The 24693-nt window shown below is 44.4% G+C and overlaps 1 protein-coding gene across 13 annotated transcripts in view; it reads left to right on the top strand.

The window, feature by feature from the left end:
- Shaker (potassium voltage-gated channel protein Shaker) overlaps window positions 1-24693 on the top strand; it is a 172136-nt gene that overhangs the window by 132729 nt on the left and 14714 nt on the right. For 10 of the 13 annotated variants that reach the window (XR_013079859.1, XM_076767042.1, XM_076767040.1 and 7 more), the window contains 5 exons: window positions 13901-14024; window positions 17406-17671; window positions 18196-18839; window positions 19915-20044; window positions 23794-23984. Coding sequence is in view for 11 of the 13 variants with exons in the window: in XM_076767042.1 (XP_076623157.1) it covers window positions 13901-14024; window positions 17406-17671; window positions 18196-18839; window positions 19915-20044; window positions 23794-23984 (1355 nt within the window). In the remaining 2 variants the exon portion in view is untranslated. Of the gene's footprint in view, window positions 1-13285; window positions 13306-13900; window positions 14025-17405; window positions 17672-18195; window positions 18840-19724; window positions 19855-19914; window positions 20052-23793; window positions 23985-24693 lie in introns of those variants that run through there. The other 3 variants (XM_076767049.1, XR_013079862.1, XM_076767043.1) reach the window with 3 other exon arrangements.

Genomic DNA, 24693 nt, shown 5'->3' with positions numbered 1-24693 from the left:
CTGAAAAACTATAAGTCGTCTACGCCTAGAATCAGATACCATTCGATTCGGTTGTTTAATATCTATCGTTGAGCCAAAACCTCATGAAAAAGTGATCGCCAGGCCTCGGGGACCTCTCGTTGTTAGCGTTAGCCCGCTCTCGCTGTATTAGACACATTGTTAACCAGATCGCTCCAACGTAGATGCGAATGCTTAGATTAGGTTGTATAGACGTTGTCCGACGAAATTCTCTTTTCTCTCTCGCGAAACATTCTTGGATCCCAGCGACGTCTCCGCCGCGGATCCAAGAATAGGAACGCGTCGTCGCGAAAGAATCGTAGCCGCGCGATATCTCGATTATCGAGCGCCGCGATCGCTCGTGGCTGCCCCGTAGAGTCGATCTTCGACTTCGCGGCGTGAAAAATCGAAGGAAACTCGCAGAGAACAAGCAGGGAAGAGGAACAGGACGAGAGAGGGATATCTCGTTTTGCTCCGCAACGTTTTACTCTATGAACGCAGCTATTCTAGAAGAGTTTCTATCGTGAAAATGATCCGATCCCCGATCGAAAGATCGACCGATCATTCGCGTCTGATATTTCGGTTACGATTACTCTAAATAAAGATTCATCTGCTGAATTTCGTTAACCCTTAAGTGGATTATCGTGGTCGCTGCGGCTCTCTGCAAGTTTAAACTGATAATTGTTTAATATATATAAATGTAATTCTCGAGTTGAAATGTTAGAGAAAATAAATTGATTATGACGCCTTTGCACAATCAAATCACTGCAGCTATTGAAAATTTTAAATCGTGTCCATCAGATGGTCCAACATTAAGTAAAATAATTCAATTGGGACGAAGAGTCCACTTAGGGGTTAAAATGGTTCGTTTTTAGGGAGTAGCTAAAGATTGGAATGTAATCGCGTTCGCGTTGGGCTCGAATCCGTCGCTGTTCGACGCGTTGAATTCCGGTTGTTCTTCCGGGCGTGCAATCGGCTCAGTGTCCAGAGTCGAGAGGGACGCACGCCCCAGCAATTACGCTAATAGTCGTGCCTCGGACGATCGAGTCTCGCTAAGCTCGAGGAGCTCTAAAAATACGCGGCCATTCCTGACTGTGGTCTACTCCATGGCAAGTATTTGTTTCTCGCCGGAACGCGCGTCGATTGTTGCGGTCCGCGCCCCTCGTTCTTCGCGTTCCTACTCGGACGTCGTGTTATTTCAGCGATACAAGAGGAATCCGCATCGCGAACACGCGATCGTTACTCGCCTTTTCCGCTAGCAACCGAGGCTCGAGCATTCTGATCCCTCTCTGATACGTTTTCGAATCGCAAATCGAGTCGAATTGATTCGCAAGGCAATTTCAGACGAACCTCCTTTTCCCTCCACTGGCAGAAAACGACTCTGGTCTTCGAACTACCAGGCTAATTGAAGAAATCGTCTTCTCAATGGAAAAATACAAAACGACGGGACGTTCGAATGAAATCGTTTTTGACCCAATTCGTTAAAGCAGCGCCGTTTCAATGGAATAATTAATGGTGCAACTTTCTTGCTCAATGGCTGCAGGCCAAACGATTGAAATGCCTTCCGTAGCCGAAACAAATCGGACCGAATCGTTGCCAAATTTACGAATTAACTTCGTCACGCGATGTATCGCGATCGATCTGCCCGAACCTGAACCGCGAAAGATCCGCCTAACCGCGTGGATTTTCGTATCTATCAAGCTGCATCGGCAAGGATGCACTTTTAAACGAAATATTTTTACCACTGACATGCCCAAAACCCTATTAAAACACATTGACTGCCATACCAGTTCTCATTGTCTGGGGATATTCTCGATATTTTTACAAATTATAATATAACAGATAGGAATATTCAATGGTTAAATGGGGTACTTGTTATTTTATTCCTAACAGCAATGACATTATTAACCAGTTAACTGTGTCGCTCCGTGTTGAAAGTGCGAATTTCTGTGTGTCGCGAAAATCGATCGATGACGAGTATAGTCGTCAAGCACAGAGTAAGTGTCGCTGTTAAAATATTGCATCAAAAAGATAGGTTTATTTTATAAAACTCGTCATGACAAAAAATCCTGGCACTTCTCCATGACGAGTATACTCGTCAAACACAGTTAACTGGTTAAAAAATATACGAGTATTAAGATTCATTAATCAAATATGTCAAATCCTACAACGTATTTTTAAAACGCTTACAATAAATGAACCTTAATATATAGTTCTTAATAATGTCATTACCATTAGGAATAAAATAGCAGGTACCCCATTTAACTATTGAATATTTCCATTTGTTATGTTATAATTTGAAATAAAAATATCGAAAATATCTCCAGACAGAGAAAACTGGTTAACGTGTTAAAAAATAGTCGCTCTATCTTTCGTCCCGTAGGGTTGCAAATGACTTCAAATGGGGGTAGGGATGGCTTGATGAATTGATACGAACGCGTACGAAACGACCTGATATCGTTATCATCGCGATGAACGAAACGAAGCGTGAACGCGGAGCGCCACTTACCCAAACGAGATTCGTGCTGCGAACCGAAAGAAAGGAAAAAGCCACGAGTAGCGTCGGTTCATTTCAAAGGGCCCCGGAGCGTCGCGGGAAGCATCGACGCGAATATACGCGGCGACGCCGGTGCGTCGCGGCAAGTGGTCGTGGCGTAGGTTCTCACCTGGTCGAGTGATAGTTTATTTTTTTCCCCTCCTTTCGCATATATTCGCTCGTTTCCCGCGCGGTCCTCCAGGATCCCGTGTGTATGCGTTCACCTCTAACCGACCGTTTCCAAGCATCCAGAGAACGGTTCCCTGCACCGCGCCTAACGCGAGGCTCGAGCCTCCACGGAGGCGTACACGGCCGAGGAAATAATTAGAATGAGTTTTCGGGGGACTTCCAGCTGGTCGGGAACCAGTAACACGTTTGGAATTTATGAGGATCTTCTACCGTAAACCGGCAAAAAATTCGATTTTCTTTGGGGACATAGTCTTAGAAATATACAGGGTGTTCGGCTACCCCTGGGAAAAATTTTAATGGGGGATTCTAGAGGCCAAAATAAGACGGAAATCAAGAATATCAATTTCTTGGCTGAGGCTTCGTTAGTAAGTTAGTAAGTTATTAAAAAATTAAATGAAAAAATTTGAAATCGTTCTGAAAAAATTATTTTCGATTGCGGGGCCCAATTATAGTCATTTTTGGTCCTTGGACATACCCTCAAAATCCTACGCATTTTCTAGAAAAAAATTCATTACTGAAAATATAATGTCTGACCATAACTGTCTGTTACCCTGAAAATTGAAAAATTTCAAATCGTTCTAAAAAAATTATTTTTGGTTTCGGGGGTTAATTACAATCATTTTTGGTGAATAGACATACCCTCGAATTCTTAACCACTTTCGAGAAAAAAATTCAGTAAGTGGATAAATTTTTCGATAAAATTAAAAACTTTCAAATAGTTCTAAAAAAATTATTTTTAGTTGCAGGAGTTAATTACAATCATTTTTGGTGAATAGACATACCCTCGAATTCTTAACCACTTTCGAGAAAAAAATTCAGTACGGTCGGAACTTTAAACGTTAATAACTTTTTAATGAAGCCTCAATCAACAAATTGATATTCCTGATTTTCGACTTATTTTGGCCTCTAGAATTCCCCATTAAGAAAAAAATCGGTATTTCAACTTCAGAATGCGGCCATTTATTTAATTGTCAATTTTTTCTCTGCCCTTTTAGAGCCAGCTATAAAAAAATGTATCCTGATTAAGAATCTTTTCCATTTTTTTCGGTACTTTCATTAATTTTTACTATTTCTCGTGAAAATTCGTGAAGTTGCATAGTATTTTTACAAAAAAAGTACCAAAGAGAACATAAAGAACGCGTCTTACAGTAGAAGATCCCCTCAAAGCTTGGATAGAGACCAGACCAGAGTAAACAGAGACGTTATTTTTCCTCGATAGGATATTTTCTTGGGAATTTATCGAAACGGTTTATTAAAAAGCAGCCGATGGACGAACGTTAACGTCACGTATGTACGAGTCCGTTCGGTGTAATGATTCGAAACGGAACGCGTCCGGAAATTTAAATATTGCGCATGCAAAATCCGTCCGCGTTCCTGTCCGCGGATCGATGGTCCACGCTTATTCGTTTCGCGTAGCCGCCCCCGCCTCTTCATGAACTTCGTTATAATTCACGATTATTCGACGTTTCTCCCCCGTTTCGCTTTTAACAAAACGGTCGTTTGTACCCGGGACTCCCTTTGATTTTTACCTACCCCCGGCGTTTCCTGGCTCCGTCGATTCAAGGGATACCCCGGTACTCCTTTCATTCGTCGTTCGAACGGAAAAAAACGAGAGGAGAAATTAAAACGCTCCCTCGGAAACGGAACCTGCATAAACGCTTTTCGCGTCTCGACGTGGATTCCTCGGAGCCGCAACAGTCGAAAATAAATTTCCTACCGATGGAAATGCCTCTCTGTGAAACACGGTTAACGCGAATGAACGATTATATGGTACTTGAGTCGAGCGTGTAACGCGCGAACGACTTCAAGAATGGAATGAACGGACGTTATCATTTTTAGATAAATGTAACGCGTTAAAATTGAGGCGAGGCTCGGGAAAAATTTGCAATATCGACCGTTTTTGGTAATTCTCTCGGGGGGCCACTCGATGCAACGAGCAGCAGGCACGACGGAAACAGCGTCGCGGGGGGAAGACTCCTCGAACTGGTCTGAATTAATGACGAACCGGGCTGACAGAGACCGCCTTCGACGGTCTCGGCTGTTCCTCGAGAACCTGGGAATCTTAGGGCCTCGTGCCCAAACCGTCGTTACGATCTCGACGTTCTCGTCCGGAGGGGGCAGGCCTCAGGGATGCATGCAGCGTCAGCTCCCCAGCGTCGTTGATCTTCTCCTAATGTGGGTCAACTCTGTACTGGATTATGTCAGACCGCGAATGCACGCGCACGATTTACAAAACGAGGTCTCCAAGGTGCCCCGGAAAACCAAACTGAAGGGACAGCTACTCGCAAACTTGGAATTTTTGTGAGGGAAACGTCCTCCATATACTTCAGTTTCGATAAATTACTCGTAATATCGCCGTTTCATTGGAATACTACCTCGTTCCGAATTATTTCACATCGAACACTTCATGGCTTTAACGCTCTCTCTCTCTCTCTCTCTCTGATAAAATTTTTTTCGAGTTCGAAATCGTCACCATATTAATTGCAATCACGAAAAATCCATAAATTTGATTCAACTTCCAAAAATATGGCCAATGTATTCCTTTTAATTTACAAGAAATGTGAAATTCTTAGCAAGAATCTCTAAAATCGTTTCTTTATTAACCCTTTCACAATCATGAAGCTACTGGTCATCGAGTCTTATACAGGGTGTTCGACCATCCATGGGAAAAATTTTAAAAAGTTATTAACAATTAAATTCAAAAATTTCAAATCGTTTTGGAAAAATTATTTTCGGTTGCGGGAGTCAATTACAATCATTTTTGGTGAATAGACATACCCCCGAAATCCTACCCACTTTCGATAAAAAAATTCAGTACGGTCGGAACTTTAAACGTTAATAACTGTTTAACAAAGCCTTCATCAACAAATTGGTATTCTTGATTTTCGTCTTATTTTGGCCTCTAGAATCCCCCATTAAAATTTTTCCCATTTTTACATTCACGAGGTATTCATAAATCTATTCTTTTGCGTGACCATTGTACGAACAAATTTAAATATAATTGAATAATATACGTTTGAAAAATTACATTAAATCGTACGTCAAGGGGTTAAATGTTCTTCGTAATCATTCACAGTCAGTCATAACTACGTTCTATACTTGTATATCTTTCTTTACTAATGGGAATTTAATAAACAAACAATCAAAATAACGCAGGGCGACTGTAGTTTTAGGATCACGTGTTACCCCGTTCGTTGCTTCACTCTCAATTGTGTCCAACTCGAACTATACTCATTAGTTTTCTTATCCATCTCTAGATGCAAACCTCCAACAACTATTTCATAAATATTTATTATACAATATAATTGAGGAACATTCTGTGACTCTTTCGTTAAATGTGCAACGTTTAAAATTTCTGGATCGAAATCGTTTCCAGCGTCACCCCACTTTAAGTAACGCAGTAAGGAACACACGCAGCACGTATCCGAATATTTTAATATCGAGGACGCATGCATTCTATTTTCGCACGACACGATGGAGTTGCTGTTTACTGAGAAGCGAAATAAGCGAAGGAGAGTGCTTCCGCGCTACGTAATCGCGCGCCTTTTTCGACGAGTTTCGCCCGAATTCGCGGGCCCCGCGAATCGTTTGCTATAAATCCGCTCCATCGTCCACTTTTCCGCGACAAGTGCATTAACAGGGAAACCATTTTGGCGCGCGTCGTTTGCCATCGTTGCTTACATCCGCCGCATTAATGCAGCTGTTTTTTTTTTTTTACTGGAAACGCGAATACGCAATGTGGCGCCGGCTCATTAATTCTTTCCGACGCGGAAGGTTCCAGGGAGAACGATGCAAAACCTACCCAAGAAGATAATGAATGTTCGTAGGCGAGGTAGCCATTTGGAATAATGGGCTTGAGAAGAAATCTGTCGACAGCCTGGATAGCTCTATTCGTTAGAACTCCAGGTACAAAAACTCTTCGAATTCCTCCCCTTTTGTATTCTCCGTTTCCGATCAACGAGCCCGGAATCAGAATCGTTTGAAAATTGGAGGCAAAGGGCCCCGTAAATGTTAAAAATTATAAACAGCGGAAAAGTCATGACCCCGTATCGCGGATCCAATCAATATCGCAAACCTTAACAGCGACCGCTAAATTCCACCGAGTTTTCCAGCGAAATATACAGCGGCGCGATGACGAGTTAAAATTATCGACGTCCATTGATACTGGGTCAGGAATATTCCGTACGTACGTGCACACGTATCTGGCTAATACCACCGTCTCTGTACGTGTACGTGTGTGTAGAACGCATATATCGGTGGTTGACGCCTATTAAGGCGGACTACCGTTGCCTACGAGGGAACCGTGAAAGGTGTCAGACCCTAATTGGTAACGTGAGTCCGACCTGGCGATCAAACCTTCGCCCGAGAACTAATTCCATTTGCGCCGCTGTCTGAGGCCATGGACTCGCTGCTCGAATAAGGGCTGGGAACTTTTCGCGGGACCAGTTTCGGGAATCGATTTCTGCGGTCTCTGCGCTATAGATCCCCCTAGGTCGTTATCGAGCCTGCTTTTTACAATTTTCCAACTCCAATTACAAATTCAATCCGGTTCATCGATTTCTTCGACGAACGAAAGTACTCGTGTTTCGGTTTGGACCCTCTGAAACAGAATTATGAATCATATAAGAGAGGTAGGACGTTCCGAACGCTTTCGTACGACCGATTACGAAGCTGCTTCGAGATTTTTTCAGAAGCGTATCTAGTCTAGGAAGAATAAAGTCCAGAAGGTTTCTGTATTTTTATTTTTCGAAAGCAATGCTATTCAGAATGAGAAGAGAAATCACTGCAAAATAAAAATAATTCGTATTTTGAGCTACCAAAACATCATGGTAAAGGGGAAACTATTTTTTTTTAATAAGCCCTTGGAAGAAGGTTCGATCCGACTGCCTGGTCCCCTTAATTGGACGTGTTGGAAATTGATTTGGCCGGTTGGTCGTCGAAACGAGAGGTTGGTGCGCTCGTGAAATCTGCAGTGAAGAGTGATGTATCGGTTGGCACGGATTCCTTTTGGGCCGCTCGTGTCTGGTTGTCCTATAACCTTTTCGTTCGCGAAGCCGCAAACAGATAGAACAGGGCCAACGCGTCGAAGATTGTATGCAGCCGTTTTGGCGATCTACGTAAACCTATTGCAGTTGGCTTTCGAACGCAAGATAGGTCCTTCGCGGTCTAACGAACTGGATCGTTACTCGTCACCCCCAAACGTCGATGGATGCTCGTAATTTTCAAATACTCCAAACACGATACGACCAAAGTATCGTATTTTTCTCGCGACACGAGCTGATTTACGAACGCGACGCTTTGTACCAAACTTTTTTAGGTTCCAAGTATTTGCAACGCATCGTTACGCCGTGTATCCTACTTGTAAAACACACGCGTCAATAAACACGAGAACCGCTGCTCGTTAAAGATCGTCCTATTTCTGTGCTAACAGTCGTTCTACGAGTACAGGTTCCGAGAAATAACTTATGGCCGTCGCGCGAATCTCTGGATCTAAAAAAGTGTGCATCGCGAAGTTAAAGGAACGTTTATCGAGTCGCGAAAGTTCTCGTGAGAGAATCTGGTAATACGAACGCACTTTGGAATGGGCGCTTAGGAACGAAATTTATTTCCTTCGAAACGTTTCGAGTTTTCGCAGCTCGTATTATTCGAAGCTTTCGGGAGCAGGCCTTGTCCACTTGAAATATTCCTCCGACGTTTCACCAGCTGTTCCGTCATTGACATAGATATGTGTTTTCGTGTTGTGATCTATTTTCCGTCCATACCGCGAATACCCGATCGCCAATTACAGCGATTGATTGGCGAACGGAGTAATTAAGCGCGACAGCGGGTCTCCAAAATAGACTATAGCAAAGTCTACGGGGTTAGTTTCTTTCGTTGAAACGATTCTTTTTTTTGTAAATAATTTCGAGTAATTCTCCATCAGATCGTTTTCTCCGCGATCTGATCGTAAGTATGGCGGAAGCATGGAGCATTCTTTGAAACATTTCGCCCTTTGTTTCCGTTTGGTAGGCGCTGGTCGGCCGGTGTGATTCTTCTCGGTGGGCAACGACAGGCGCACGTGGTTTCTGGGTCACGGTACAAGACGACGGACTCGCTATTTCCGCGACACGACGCGCTATTTTCAGTCGCTCTTCGGATACGTGGGCTCCGGAACGAGTCCTTTTTCTCTGCACGCCGGTATCCCCATTGACGAGTGGAAATAAACTCTCCCTCGCGACACTAACAATGGAAACGGTTTTCATTCAGCCGTTGAATTCTCTGTATCTTAACAGAGACGGGATCGCGGGCAAACAGACAGACGCTCCTTCCAATTAGGCGACGTCAAAGTTCAGGATAACAATTGCGGTTCCTTCGAGTGTGTCTTAATTGACTTCTATCGACGATCGTCGCCAGGAACAATGCCATTGTAACCGCACCAACAATAACAAACCGTGGTCCGTTTTAATTCTTAGTTTTTTTCTTACTCTATACGACCAGCAAACACGACTGTCGGCCAACGTTTCATAATATTTCCGATGTATCTTTAAACTCGGATTTTTCACCGATCGACACTCACTCAGGGAATCACGAATCTTTGGTTCTCGCGATAATAAAAGTTGATGTTGACAGATCATTCGATCGTAACGATTACAGTCGTTTACAACTGTCTTGGCCAATGACCAAAGCTGTCGACCAAAGGTTGAGGACACTATACCGAGACACTCTTATTAGTCTAAACGCGTCTGTCCTTATTGCGCAGAAACGTCGAGGCTCGCGTAAGAGGAGCTAAAATAGGACGGTCTCGGCCCGAGGGGAAATGTGACTGACCGGGAAAAATAGTTGCAAGCTATGGTAGCAAAACTTGCAACCTGTTATTCTTCGTTTAAGAAGTACCATGCTGTGCAACTCTCACAGAATCGTGATTTTTATTTTAAATTAAAGCTCCAAGTCTCTACTTTACGACACAAAAATTGCAAACTTTAACGCCCACTGTTGCAATAATTTTTGCCTATCGTGTCGCAAAGTTTGGACCTTGAATCCAAAATTGAAAAATCAGTTCATTAGGATCTCTGTTCGCGATGTTGTAAATGCCAAGGTATTGTCGAGACTCTGGCAAATTAAAATACAATGGATCGTGTTCGATTTCTTCGCGGGTGAATCGAGTTATGATTCGATCGTGTGGTCGAGGAACGAGAGAAACGTTTTTTTGCTGGGATCTCGACTCTAGGGAACGAGAGAAAACACGTGCTCGTCGATGCATCGTGCAACGTAACGGGCGTATCTATTTTCGCGATACGTCAGGCTATTCTCAGTTACGCTCCGGCTGCACGGAGTGCACCGACTGTCATCGGTGCTCTAGGAATAAACCATCCATCACGGGTTGAGCTAATTCGACGCGTACGTTAGACCCGCGGTGCCGATATTTTTCTTCTGTTCTTCCACGGGGGAAAGCGAAATCCACGTCCCCGTGGCGTTTCACGCTCGCGTCACGAGCAGACTTTGATAAATAGTTGGCCGTTGTCCCGCCTCTGGCGACGTAATTAAACGACAAAATTGAAATATCGATTTTTCCCCTCCCGTGACGTCGGGCTTTTTCCGCGCGTCACGAATAGAAGAAAATCGAACGGGAGGAGATTACGCCAATTTTTGTTTTCTGCCTCGCGAGGGAAGTTCCCCGTGCGTTTCGACGCCACTGTGCAGCGATTCTATAGGCTATTTACGGGCCAGTATCGCGTACGAATACGCCCAACTAACGAACAGTGTTGTCCATTGGTCATCGAATTGCCATATCGAGCACGACGAAACTTTAAATTAACCCTTAAGCGGTCTCCCGATCTCGACTGAAATCAACTTTAAAGCATTTAGAAAGCAATGAACTAATAGAGGATTACATTGATTATTTTAAATTTGCAAAGGGCCCTAATGATCCACTTAAGGGTTAACGTTAGATTAGAAAAATCACCGGAACGGGTTGGAATAACTCTAGAACAACGTAGTTATAAAATGGAATGAAAAGCGCGCACGAAATGAGATTATGAACGTTCCTGACCGCTAACGATAAAATTGCATTTGCACTCTCGAAATGGTGGAGGTCGGGTAAGGTGGGGTAAATTGTCTGGTTTAATATCCATGCAAATAGGCGTCTAGGGGCGATCCCTTTCGAGGTATCCATCGTTTGGTCGGTGTCGCGAGAGAAACCATCGGGTACAAGTGTCGGGTAACGCGAAATACGGTGCACTTTAGGGACGATAGGAGCACCTTTGAGGTGGAATGTTGCGGGAGGCGTGAAAGGTTCCCCGAGCAGCATCCGGCATCGAGCAGCGGCCGCTGCTAACTAACAAAGAGCTTTCAAGCTCGGAAAATTCGTCTGGGGTCTCTTTTGTTCGCCGCGCCGTCTGCGGCGATTCACCAGCCGAGAATCGCTCCGCGTTTCTGGGGCTAATTTCTCCTTTATCTCTCTGTGGAATTGCTCGCGACCTTCCGAGGGAAAGCGAGAAACATTTATCCGCGGCGCAACGTGCCTCGAAAATAACCCGTGGGGTTCCGGGGTTCTTGAAAAGAACTTTTATTATTGAACGACGTAAAGAATCTTTCGCGATTGTACACTGTATTTACACATATTTAATATTTCCGATCCCCGTACGTAAATATTGAAATCCATTTGCTGTAGAGTCTCGATTACCCGAGGTGGACAGAGATCACCTCGGATAATTGGAAACGATGAGTGTAAAGTTTAATTAACCCTCAGCCACTTCGATGGAATTTTCCAGCTGCATTTTCGGGGACTTAAGGGGGGGAACCACTGTGACGAAAATGAAGACAATCTTCAAGGATTTTTTTGGGTGTAACTATGAAACTTTCTGTGATAAATGTCTAATGTTTTCGAAAGTGCGTTTCTCGAACTACGTACTGTAAAAATTTCGTATAAAAATATTAATTATTATAGCCATGATAGCAACCAGCGTGAGAGGACCTCCAAAAATTTGTTAGAAACGGGCGGTCGTGTAATTTTTCACTGCAAGTTGTGAAACAAGAAATCATGCAATTTTCTCCAACTTTTTAATTTTTTAAAATAATTGTTTATTATAAAATGGTGGAACTTTGAATTCGTCACAGAGGTTTCCCCCCTTAAATATTTATAAACACGTTTACCCATAAACCTCAAGAAAACTAAACAGACTTCTCGGGAGAGGGAAATATCTCGTAAAGTTCAAAGTACCTCGGATAATGGGTAATCTCGGCTAGAAGGGATTTGTATAAACAAGATCTCTCCTGTATACGTAATGTTTTAACGCGAGTGTATCGCTTTTTATTTCCAGTTCGCGAGATAATCGCGGCGGCGTTCGATCGAGGGAGAGTAAGAAATGCATTTTGGCGTTGAACCCGGTTGGGAAACGGTGGGAGAAAAGTCGAGAATCGACCCGGCACTCTCTCGGCCCCACGAAGTGGAGCGTGGAGATGCTCTTTGGCGGCACATCTCTGCCTCCACTTTTCATTTTCTTGCTCGCGTCTTGGTGCTTTGCACGCGGAACACCTCGACGCCGCCTCTCTACGATTCTCATTCCGCTCGGACGAGATCCACACGCGAAAGGCTCGATGTTTCTCTTCTTAGAATCCTCCTTTTACATTGCAACCCGCGTAGAAAATCCTCGCCCTGTGCGAGGAGCGTCGATGCTTTTAATTAAGATCAACGAATCGCGCCACGACGCGGCCGGGCAGCCATTTTTCTTGGAGTATTGGCTAATAAATTCGTTCCTTTTCGAAAACTTCTCGCTGTATACCATCGTTAATTCCATTTCCACGGGAAATTTAACGACGCACTAAATAAAAGCAAATTAACGCTGCGAAGCGATTTTTTTAGCGATCCAACGGGCTCGTTTTCTTACTCGAACGAAGGTAGAACGAGATATTTCTACCGATCGTTTCGCGAGCAAACTTGTAAATTTACTTATTTGATCGCATAACGATACACAGCTTGTTTGGAGCACGGCAAAAGGAAAGTTGAATTATCGAACTCCAAACGAGTTTTAACGAGTATAATACGAAACTTGTACGGGGGTACCTAGATTCGTGAAATTCGCTAAGAGTTTTAGAATGTCTAGAGACACTCAAATGCTTATCTTATTAGGAAATCGATCGAAAGAATTTATTAAAAACGCTTACATACTGTTCGTTGAGTTCCAACGAGTTTACATCTATCCTCGACGAATATATTTCGCCCCCTCCCACCTCCCCCTAAAAGTATTGTCAACAGACTCGGAGAAAGTCACCTCGAAGGTTCGTATTGGATTAAAGCGTGCGTCGAAGGTAGTAAGACCCGAAACGCCGAACTTGTTCGGAAGTTTCGAGAGGATCCAGGGGATCTAGGGATCTGGAAACGGTTCCTGGACGACGATAAAACGATGAATGACGACCGGATCACGCAGATCGTTGGCCGCGAGCCTGACGCTCGTTATTTCAATTGCTCATGGACGAGCGTTAATTACGATTTGCGTACTGGTTTGGCGACCTGCCTATCGATAGCCAATCGGTCCCCGAACTTTCGATCGAAATGGATCCGCAGCTTTCTTCGTCGACGTGAGTCACGCAACTCTCCTAATGGTGTACGTACCAACCATAACGATCGATTCGACGATCCCGTTCACGTTATCGTGAACAACAGATCCTAGCTCATCATCCCTGTAAACGGTAACTATTGGATCCCCCACCCCCCCACCACCTCGCTATTATTTCAAACAATCGCAGTAGAGTCAGTTAGCGGCATTTTCCAACTCCAGTAGCTCGATAATTAATGAACATTCCATCGTAGGAACGTTAGTGCCTTCCTGTTTGTCAAACGATCCAGCGATCGAGTAGCTCGATACGGATATCAATTCTTTATCGAATCCCCTTACTTCACCGATCCATCAAGCTATCGCAGTTCTACTAGGCTGTCGACCTAGCAGCTTACCAGTCTAGTAGCTCGTTAAGAAAATAGCTTGGTATAGGAGCTATTAGTACAGAGGTAGCGTAACCTAGTTTTCGTTTCTACATCCTATATATATGTATATATATATATATATATTATATACATATATACTATATATATATATGTGTATATGTATATACGGTTGTACAATGTTTCGTGTGTATATGCATACGTGTTTATATCGGTGCGACTGGGAGCATTTCAACGACGCGACTGTCTTTCTTTTGCAGATCGCTGCCGAAACTCAGCAGCCAAGACGAGGATGGGCCGAACCCCCACACCCAATACACAGGCGTCACGCACTTCGAGCCCATACCGCACGATCATGACTTTTGCGAGAGGGTCGTCATCAACGTAAGCATATTTACCAATCACTCCCACGATCGAAGCAGAGCTTTGGTCGATTCGCGCGATCGGTTCGTCGACTCGGCCAGCGTTATGGCGAAACTCCTCGAAAGCTCGATTTAGCTGAACCGGGACGCGCGTGGATCGATCGGAACGCAAGGTTTCAAACGCGATTAGTTTTATTTGCCACTCGTAAAACACCGTCTCCGTCAAAATATTCCAATTGATAACAATTTTTTAAGACCCTCGAAGCTTCGATTTTACTGATCTCTTAAGAACTTTCGCTATAAAATAGATTCTTTTTTTTAATACAATGACGAGTCTGACTCGTTATAAGTTTTGGATGTCAAGTTTCACAATCATAAGGCTAAGTCGTCGAGTTTTATGTATCAAAATCAACACATTTTTGCGTTTACAAAGTATTCATAAAACAAATCTATTCTTTTTCGTGGCCATTCCTTCTACGAACATATTCAAAAGAAATTAAATAGCGTACATTTGGAAAATTATGTTAAATCGTACGTCAAGGGGTTAATTACAGAAATACTTATCACATTTTTAGTGCACGTTATTAAAATTGCGTTTAAACGTTAGGACTAATGGAGCTTTCCTGCGCCAGAAGGGTTAATAAAAATTTCGTATTTCAAAGCGTACAGAGCGGACGTTTCGTATCTCTTCTACTCGCGGCTCTATCGGGACGTCGAGATAATCGGGGTCGAAATTCAGCGCGTCGATTCCGTGCTGAAAGTTCGAAAAAAAAAAAACTATCGGCCCCGTGAATTTGATCGCGATTGTCCAGAACAACGGGGCGTACTTGTCGTCTGGTTCGACGCGCCAGGGAAAAAGAGTAAAAGCTGGGAAACGAGAAAAAGGCGCGTAAACAATCTCGACTTAACGAGATTCGCAAAAACAAAATTCAACGTTGTAAAAATTTTCTGGAACAGTTGACAGAAAATTACGTACAATTATAAATTCAGTAAGTAATGTAAAATTCGCTGAAAATTGTGAGAAATTACAGCGAGACAAAAGCAAATACAAAACCACCCAGTCAAATTCTTGATTTGCAAAAACAAAATTCAACGTTTCCCAAGACAGTTGACGGAAAGTTAACAATTACAAATCAAAAAACAATATAAAATTCGCTGAAAAGTGTGAGATATTGCAGCGAGAGAAAAACAAGTAGAAAACCACCGTACCAGTCAGACCATATAAGGCGTGCTATTTCACACGCAGCAATATCGGCCATAAAATAGCGAGAAAAAATCGTACAGAAGTTTTTGGAGGCTTGTTGGAAAGAGGAATCTCTCCCCTAAAAATGCACTGGAAAACTAATCGCTAAAAAAATTTTCTACGCTCCCCAGAGTAGTTCGAATTCGTAAAATTGTATAAAAGAAGTATCTTTAATTTTCTACCTCGTACGTCAGAATGAAAAATAATTTTGAAAAATCGATTCAGGGATGCAAAAGAAGGGGCTTCGCTCTTTAAAATGAGCCCAGGAAGATCGTCGCACGATTTTTTTTAACGATGTTACAACCTCTCGAAGGTGGACAATTTTGTCAGTGTTTAGATGTCCCTGATCTCGATCGATGGATCGCGTTGCTCCGTCGCGGGCTCGACGCCTGCTCGAATCGATCGTCGCTTATTCTACGAGAATGTTTTTTTTATTCTGTATCCCGTGCTGTCCCTGTTCGTTCGTATTTCTTTCTTTTCGACGGGGCAAGATTATCTCGAGACACGAAACGACCTACAGACCGTACGTTGGCAGTCGTCCAAGTTCGTCTTGGAATCAGGGGCAATATAGTACCAAGGTCGTATTGTGTGAACGGAATTATCTGTCCTCGTGGATGACACGACTGCATTGCGCCAATTACAGTAACCGTTCGATCGTTGTACGAAAAATTCGCGGTACCGATCCGAGTTTACCCGCCCGATCGGATTCCTCGCGTTCCACGCGGTTTGTTTCTCGATCGTAGCAAACGCTTCGAGTGTCACTCGAGGCAAAGCCCCGTCGTAGAAGATTTTAAGTAACAGATAACTACGACCCTTCCTCCCATCCACCGTCTGAAGCTTACGCAACTCGTGTAAATATTGTCCTTAAGATTCCCCGGAGAAAATTTCACTCTCGTTTTCCACCGATTTCTTTTTCAAATAATCACAGCCCCGTGCAATCGTAACGTTCGATAACGAAAATATTTGTTTATCCGATTCTAACTTGTTCGATCGAAACGGGTGGTCGATCGAAAGACGATTTCCGCGACAAGTCGTAGTCGGTTCGTTCGATAACGAGACTAAATATCGACCAGTCGACACGGTGAAAACTCCACCAAACGCATCGAAAGACATTAAAATTTGTATTCACAATTATTTCCTCGGTTTTTATCGAAATCAAACTTGGTCGAACGTTAACAGACATCTCAAGTTCCCTGATTTCGGTTCTATTTGCCCTCAACACGCAGCGAATTCGTGTTTATCGCGACGGACAAGTTTTACCGTGGCCGTAGGTTTAATTCTTTAATTATCCGGGCAAATCGAATTTCTGAACGACGAAGGTAACTCCCGCGGACGCGCGTCGTCGATAAACCGAAGCTACGCCGCGACAGTTATAACCGATACTTCTTCTTTTTCTTCTCAATCGTCCTAATGGCGGAACGCAATTACCCCAGTTTCGTTTATTAGTTTTCCGCTGCGACGAGGAGGATCGAAAAGAAAGCCGTTCCTTGCGAGCCAAAACAAATCACCGTCAACCGGTGGTCCGCCGTTCGTTCCTGATAATCGACATTACGTTGCTCGTTAAATCGTTACGACCGCCACCCGTTAAAACGACATCCTCCAAAAGAACCTAAGTCATCAGGATCTCCTTGTAATTCCTGGATCTTGATTAAATTCTACTTTGGTACTCTCAACTCGGGAAAGTTCGCTATTCTTAATCATTTTTATCGAGTACATTAAAGAAAACAGGACTGTTTATCAAATACTTAGCACGTTGAGGCCATCGAATGAAGATATCATACGCTTGAAAATTACAAACTACAACAATAGTGTAAATAAAACAGATTTAATCAATATCATTTAATTGAAATAGCCCTATTTTTTAGTCAACGTAAATTTCAAATGAGCTGGGAGCTGCTGGTAACAAAATTGAAATATAATTCGTGGCGCAAAGGGTTAAGATATTAGGTTGACGTGTCCAGGAAGATCGTTGATCCTTCCGGGAGGCGTCCGTTTCGCGGAGAAAATTAGGGAATCGTTGTCGAAAGCTGTTTAAGCTGGGTAAGACGCGTTGACCCGACGTCCCAATTAGCGGGGTACCGGGTGACAAAAGGAGATTACGGATAAGGATAGGCTGCGGTGCACCGACATAATCGATTATCGGTTTCGATCTCCCAACAGGTGAGCGGTTTACGGTTTGAGACGCAGCTGCGTACGCTGAACCAATTTCCGGACACGCTCCTTGGCGATCCGTCACGGCGGCTTCGATACTTCGATCCGCTTCGCAACGAGTACTTCTTCGATCGGAACCGGCCCTCCTTCGACGCGATACTTTACTACTACCAGAGTGGCGGCAGACTGCGTCGTCCTGTCAACGTTCCTCTCGATGTCTTTTCCGAGGAGATCAAGTTTTACGAGCTGGGCGAGCTGGCCACCAACAAATTCAGGTACGAAAACACCCACGAGTTATTCACTAAACGGATCAGCTATTGTTTTTTTTTTTTGTTCCCGATTCACCTCTCGAGCCCCCACGTGTTGCGATACGCCCACTATTTTTAGGAACGCGGTTCGAAAATAGCAGCAAAGATTTATCGATCCCTCGATAATCGCACAGCTCGTTTGTCATTTTTCTCGAGAATGGTCCTGGAGTAATTCTGCAAAGATTTTAATTCGAATAACTACAAAATGCCGAGTAAAGAACATTTATTAAAAAATGTGCAGTATTCGCGTGAACGAACAGACGATCATAAGGGTTATAAAAGCTATCAGAGCCTGAGAGATCAGACCATTAAGTACCCTGTTAACAAAGAGTAAATCGGCTTCTTTTAAAATTTAATTTGATTAGAACGTAATCCAAAATTGGTCTAATCAGTGTGCAGTAAAATAATCTTAGCGTGTTCGTTATCTCCCCTTGATGTCTCTCCTCGTACACGCCCTGAAGTAACAGTTTAAAGTGTGGGTGAACGTTTAGGGAGGACGAAGGGTTCATCAAGGAGGAAGAGAAGCCGCTGCCGACGCACGAGTTCCAAAGGAAGGTCTGGCTGTTGTTCGAGTACCCGGAGAGCTCGCAGGGCGCCCGGGTGGTCGCCATAATATCCGTATTCGTGATCCTCCTGTCGATTGTGATATTCTGCCTGGAGACCCTGCCCGAGTTCAAGCACTACAGGGTCTTCAACACGACGACGAACGGCACGAAGATCGAGGAGGACGAAGTGCCGGACACTAAGGACCCGTTCTTCCTAATAGAGACTATTTGTATCATCTGGTTCACGTTCGAGTTATCGGTGCGCTTCCTCGCCTGTCCAAATAAACTGAACTTCTTCCGTGACGTAATGAACTTCATCGACATCATCGCGATCATTCCTTACTTCATCACACTCGGCACCGTGATAGCCGAGGACCAGGATGCGATCGATCTACCTAAGGCGCCGGTAAGCCCGCAGGACAAGAGCACGAACCAGGCCATGTCCCTGGCGATACTCAGGGTCATCAGGCTCGTCAGGGTGTTTCGGATATTCAAGCTGTCCAGGCACAGTAAAGGCCTTCAGATCCTCGGCCGTACGCTCAAGGCCTCCATGAGAGAGCTCGGCTTGCTCATCTTTTTCCTCTTCATCGGTGAGTTAACCATCTTTAACCCTCTCACGTTTACTTGCTCTTTTCACTTGTCTTCCTCTCCAACTGAACTCTTTAGAGAGAAATATCAGCTTGAAACGAAAATAATCTTTCGTCCTTCGAAGCGACTAGGCTGCTCCTCGAACGTTTCAGGGGAGCGTAATTTATTATATTACCCCGTTCGTCTATCGATTTTTAATTCGGGAAAACTTTCCAGCGACGTACTTTTAACGACGCCCCTCGAACTTTGGCGAACGCGTCGCTGGACGGCGAACTTCGATATCCGCGACGTCTTACGAATTTATTTTGAATATAAAAAAACTCGGAATCGCTTTGAGGAAAAGCAGAACGTAATTCTAATCATTTTTAACATCGATGCGTGAAAATCAAGTCCCACGGTCGCGTGAGGCGTCCGTAGAATAACAGAGAACGTAACGAAAGAAGTATATTTATATTTTGAATATAAAAAAACGAGGCGTTCCACGCAGCTGGGGAAAAGCAGAAGGCAATTCCGATCGTTTTTGGAGCATCGATGCATAAAAATGAAGTCCCCCGGTAAAGGGAAACCCGATAAAGAAAGATCGTGGTAACAGGAGGAAGTGTTGGTAACGATCTCTAGGTAACCAAAACCCCGAAGGCGAGGATCGTCCGTTTCCGGAGGAACTCCAATCATCGTAATAACAGGAAAATCCGGGTTAACCGGCGTGGAATTTGCACACGGGATCGGTTCGTCCGGAGATTCATCGTTCGATGGGAGCGGAAGAGCGATCGGTAGCGTTACAGGGCGATCGAGCAATGGGGGAAGGAGACTCTGCGACGACTGAGAGAGCTACGGAGCCGCTAAAATACCGTGTCTTGAATCGTGTCTTCCTCTTGTGTGCGTTCCAGGTGTGGTGCTGTTCTCGTCGGCGGTTTACTTTGCGGAGGCGGGCACGCAGGACAGCTTCTTCAAATCGATACCGGACGCGTTCTGGTGGGCGGTGGTCACGATGACGACCGTGGGCTACGGGGACATGAGGTACAGAGCCACCGGGGGCGTTAAACCCACTGAACCGGTGTTTTCTTCCTTGCATTGCAGGTGTGGTGCTATTCTCATCGGCGGTATACTTCGCGGAGGCCGGCTCCGAGAATTCGTTCTTCAAGTCCATTCCGGACGCGTTCTGGTGGGCCGTTGTCACGATGACGACCGTGGGCTATGGTGACATGACGTATGATGTACTCACTTTCACTTAAGACTCTAGTTAATGCCCGCCAAACAAACGAATTACACACAGCACTTTTTTAATTAATCTCCCTTTTCTCGATACTTTTTACTAACTCTTGATCACTCACTCGATTATATATTCTTCGCCTTGCAGACCGTTCTTCATAAGTAACACCTCTTCGATCCCCACGATCCGTTATCACCGTTTCTATCCTGCCCGTTTGATCGCTTTTTTAGTTTTCGAATTCTGTTTTTTTGTAACTTAGTGCCTGAACAAGCTGAACACGCTTCTTTTTTCTCTTCTCGATCTCTCCATGCATCCCTCTCTTCCCTGTTCGCAGAACTCGTCCAACCAATTCTCACGTTTTTTCTAAACTGCATACATTTATAGCTCGCAATCCTCCAACACGATCTATTGGCGTTTGATTTTTATACAATCGTCCCCGTGACCTCCACTTTATCATCCTCTTCTCGATCTCGACAAAATTCGGCGAACAACGAATACAAATTTTAAATCGATTCGTAAATACTAACTTCTATGCACGTCTTGTTCCGTAAATTCACTTATACAGGGTGTCCCGTAGCATGTGGGGCTAGATTCTAAGCATGAAAACAATGAAAAAAGTTCCTATAAACATACGTTTTATGTTGGTGTAATTATTTTGAAAGATATTAATGAACAAACTATGCTTATCTCACTGTAACATTGTATTCTGTGAACATCTTCTCTTAGTCTTGCGTATGAATTATTGAAGAGGAGATGCAAGAAGAAATTTGCCACAACTCCTTTTGTTTGTATGAACTTTTTTTATTATTTTCATATGTAGAATCTAGTCCCACGTGATACGGGATACCCTGTGTATGTATTAAAATCTACTAACGCATGTTTTAAACTAACATTAAGCAAAGCCCCGGGGCAAAAGATAGTTTACAAGCGAATCTGCCGTTTCTATTCGTCACTCGAGAATAATTCCTTCTCGATTTTCTCCTCCATACCTTTCACAAACGAATTATATATCCTGAGAACAAAGGCCTTTTAGAGTTTTCTTATACCAGGCGTTACGCTACAACGTTTGCTCGATGTCGATTAAAAATCGATTTCCACGCACTGTCCCCTCGCAAGGAGCTTAGCCTGTGCAGGGTCTGCACCCTCGCGCCCTATCCCTTCGTCGCTATTCCCGGTTATCTTCCCGGAGGAATCTGTGCGAACGAGCAAATCCAAAGCCGATCGCGGAGCATCGAAAGCTAGGAAAGCCAGCGTTTTATTTATTTACGAGATGAACCCTTTGAAACAAAGAATAACACGCCTCAAAGAACCGGACCAAAGAGAAAGAAAACATATTCGGTAGAAAATGGCACTCCCACGATCAAATAAAGGGTGGATTTGATTTTGCGAGAGATAGAAAAACAAAAGATTTATTTTCCAAGGCTATATCGAAGAGAAAGTTTTATTGCTCGTCCCTTAAATTAAATTTAACGGGTGCCTTTTACTTTTTTCCCCGCAGCCCTGGGGGTTCTTTCTCTTGGAAACGATGTATTCGTGAAAGGGACGTTCCTCGTTAGAGCCAGGCGTTCGCGGTTCGCGTCTCATCGGGCAGAGCGACATTATAACATCGACAGGGGTAGTTTCGTGGCTCGCGGCAGACTCTCGAGATTCAAGAGCATCCGTCGAGTGAGGTTGGAGATCTCCGGTGTTACGGGCAAAGAGGCTTCTTGAGCAATTGCCTCCTGTAAATCAATAAGTGTCCTCGGGGCAACCGGCACGGGCACGGCTCTCAGAAACGCTCCTCGCCTATTCGACTATTCGAATCGACTAATAAAATTAACAGTGCTTAACTTACCCCTTTTACCATGCCTCGAACCTAACTTTTAACAATGCATTTGCTCTAACTCTTCTTCGAATCAACTATTAAGCGTTTCTTTGATTCGTCAAAGGGTCGTCCCGCTCGCACAAATAAATAAAACCTGGATATTCGTAGTTATTCTATTTCGAGAAAGGAAACACGGCAACCAACGAGCACGTTTTTCCCGAAGTTCCATTCGTTTCGTTGTAGAGAAGACAGCCTATGTAACGGCGATGTTTCTCTCTGCTGTCTAGCACAAGAAGCCCGTTCCAGTTTCCCAATACGATACACGCACCCAACTCGACTCCTTTGTCGTGAAACCGGCGACGCTCGCTTCCTCTATCGAAACCCGGTTCTCTCGCATAACCAGCTTCCCCGTCGAAGCGTACTTTGAAAGTGTGTCCCATCCCACTCGACTGCCAAGCATCGCGTCGCGTCTCGTTACGTCGGTTCTCGGTTCTCATTACCGCGATTGATCGTAGTTTTGGAAACCTTTTCGAAACCGACTGGCTCGATTCTAAGGCATCGACGGCTAGATAACCGTCGCAATTTGCCTCCCGTGCACGGATTCATCGACAACGAGCCGTTTATCGCGCGCGTAATTAACTCGATTCGATCGCTTTCGACTTTCCCTGTTACGTTTAACTAGGACTTCCAGGGGCTTCCAATTTCCCTGCAAATTCTTACGGATCTCTCGTTAATTTATCAACGAAATAAACAATCGTCTAAAACAGAACTCGAGGCTAATTTAATTCCCAATCTCCGTTTCCACGAACTCTCCCGCATCCGGTACACTTCTGCATGCATTTCGTGCGCGATCAAACAATTACTCCAGTTCAAACACGGTTTCTTTCCATTTGACACAGTTCCCCGGAACAGACTTAGCGAACACGTCCAGTGGAAATCACTCTACTCTCGTTCAGAACGCTGTCATTAGTGCTACCACCATCAGTCATGGATCACGAAGGCCCATAGTACAGTGACACCTGCAGGAATGATCTCACCTTTCGCGATCGATTCTAGATACGCACGAATAATCCGCGGAGAGCAGAGAGAAAATTTCCGTGGGACGAATGCGCCTAATCGCGTCTCGACGTCGACGCGAAACGACGGCTCGTTAGTAATTTTGCAAATATCCGTGTCGTTCGAAGGCCACGGGTAACTCGAGTGGTTCCGGGCGCTTTTCAATTCGATGAAACGCGCTCTAATCATCTCTGCCCTCCCGCGTCGACTCGACGCGCTCGAAGAACTCGCCGCCCAGAATCGGTTTTTTTTATTTCTCTGATCGCTCGTCCGCGCGAGCTAACTTTCGAGATCATCCGTGCACGGTGATCCCGAACGAGAGAGAACCGTTTGCGAGTCAGAGATCGAGCAACCATAGTCCGATCAGAGAGTAGTATCGATTTCTTATCCAAGAGACCAGCGAGTTTGCATGTCGTACCGTTTTAGAGGGTTCGATCGGATCTCAGTCAGCAACGGAATGGCACGCGCTTGTTTGGAACGGTGCATCAACACACGAGGATGGAGCCTTTTTAGAGAGTCACTTTAGTCCCCTAGTCTAGCCTAGAGAGCCCGCTTCTGTTAGACCACGCGATTCACTATAAGTATACACGGCTCATTGTGCGAGTTTTCAGCGACGAGATAGATGCGATCGACGCACCTGTTTCGCTTCTGATACTCCTATGGAATTGGAGTTCGAGTAATCTCTGGCGTAACGCACATGAACGTGTATATCTATAGGAGCCTCCAGTACCGCATAAGTAGCGCCACACTCGACTCGACACGGCAAACTCACACAAGATAGAAACACCACACCTAGCACCGAGTTTCTTAGACGAGAAACGAAGCTATCGACGATCCGTTCGTCCGGCAAACCGCGAGTCAAAGCGTCCGTTTCGATCTGCTTCAGGCCCGTGGGAGTCTGGGGGAAGATCGTGGGCTCCCTGTGCGCGATCGCCGGTGTGCTGACGATCGCCCTGCCCGTCCCCGTCATCGTCTCCAACTTCAACTACTTCTATCACCGTGAGACTGACCAGGAAGAAATGCAGTCGCAGAACTTCAATCACGTGACCAGTTGTCCGTATCTCCCTGGCACTTTAGGTACGAGCTATCCCACCTAATCCTTCGCCTTCGTTCCTTTCGAGCTACTTGCGGCTCGAGAATCGTTCAAAAATAATCAAATTAAAGCCCTCTACTGCTCGCTTCCTACCCCGATTCGAAGGGATACGATCAGTCGAGTTATAGAGATTTCACGACAGAAGATGTAACCTTCCAAATTTAAAGATTCTATCGCAGGGAACTGAACATTTGCACGTTTAGACTAAACTCTCGAGATTAGAATTTCTGTTTGTTGTTGCTCGCACAATGTTGTTGGGGACCTTGATTAACGATCGACCTTTGGTGTCCTGAACGTCTGTTGGCGATTACACAAAGTTCTACCTCAGACTAGGTATACGAGTAGACCTTACACCTTACGCACTTTCGTGGCAAAATTAAAAATTTTTAAAATCGTTCTGGAAAAATTATTTTCAGTCGCGGGGGTCAATTACAATCACTTTTGGTGAACATACATATCCCCGAATTCCTACGCACTTTTGAGAAAAAAATTCTTTATCGAAAATATAATGTGTGATCAGGACACCGGAAATAGTTGGGTCCCTGGAGCCCCAGAAAAAATGGGCCAAAATTGGATGTAAGGTTTATTCGTATATCTTATGTGTGGTGGTGTCTTCCAAGTCCGTCTTTGAACGGTAAGTACGAAAAGAACAGAGGAATGGATTGCGCGTGTCGGTAGTCCTTGACTTTCACC

The sequence above is a fragment of the Colletes latitarsis genome, chromosome 6 (genome assembly GCF_051014445.1).
Source record: "Colletes latitarsis isolate SP2378_abdomen chromosome 6, iyColLati1, whole genome shotgun sequence".
In the NCBI taxonomy this organism is placed as follows: Eukaryota; Metazoa; Arthropoda; class Insecta; order Hymenoptera; family Colletidae; genus Colletes; species Colletes latitarsis.
Note: the sequence above shows the minus strand (reverse complement) of the source record. Positions and strands in the feature narration are given on the sequence as shown.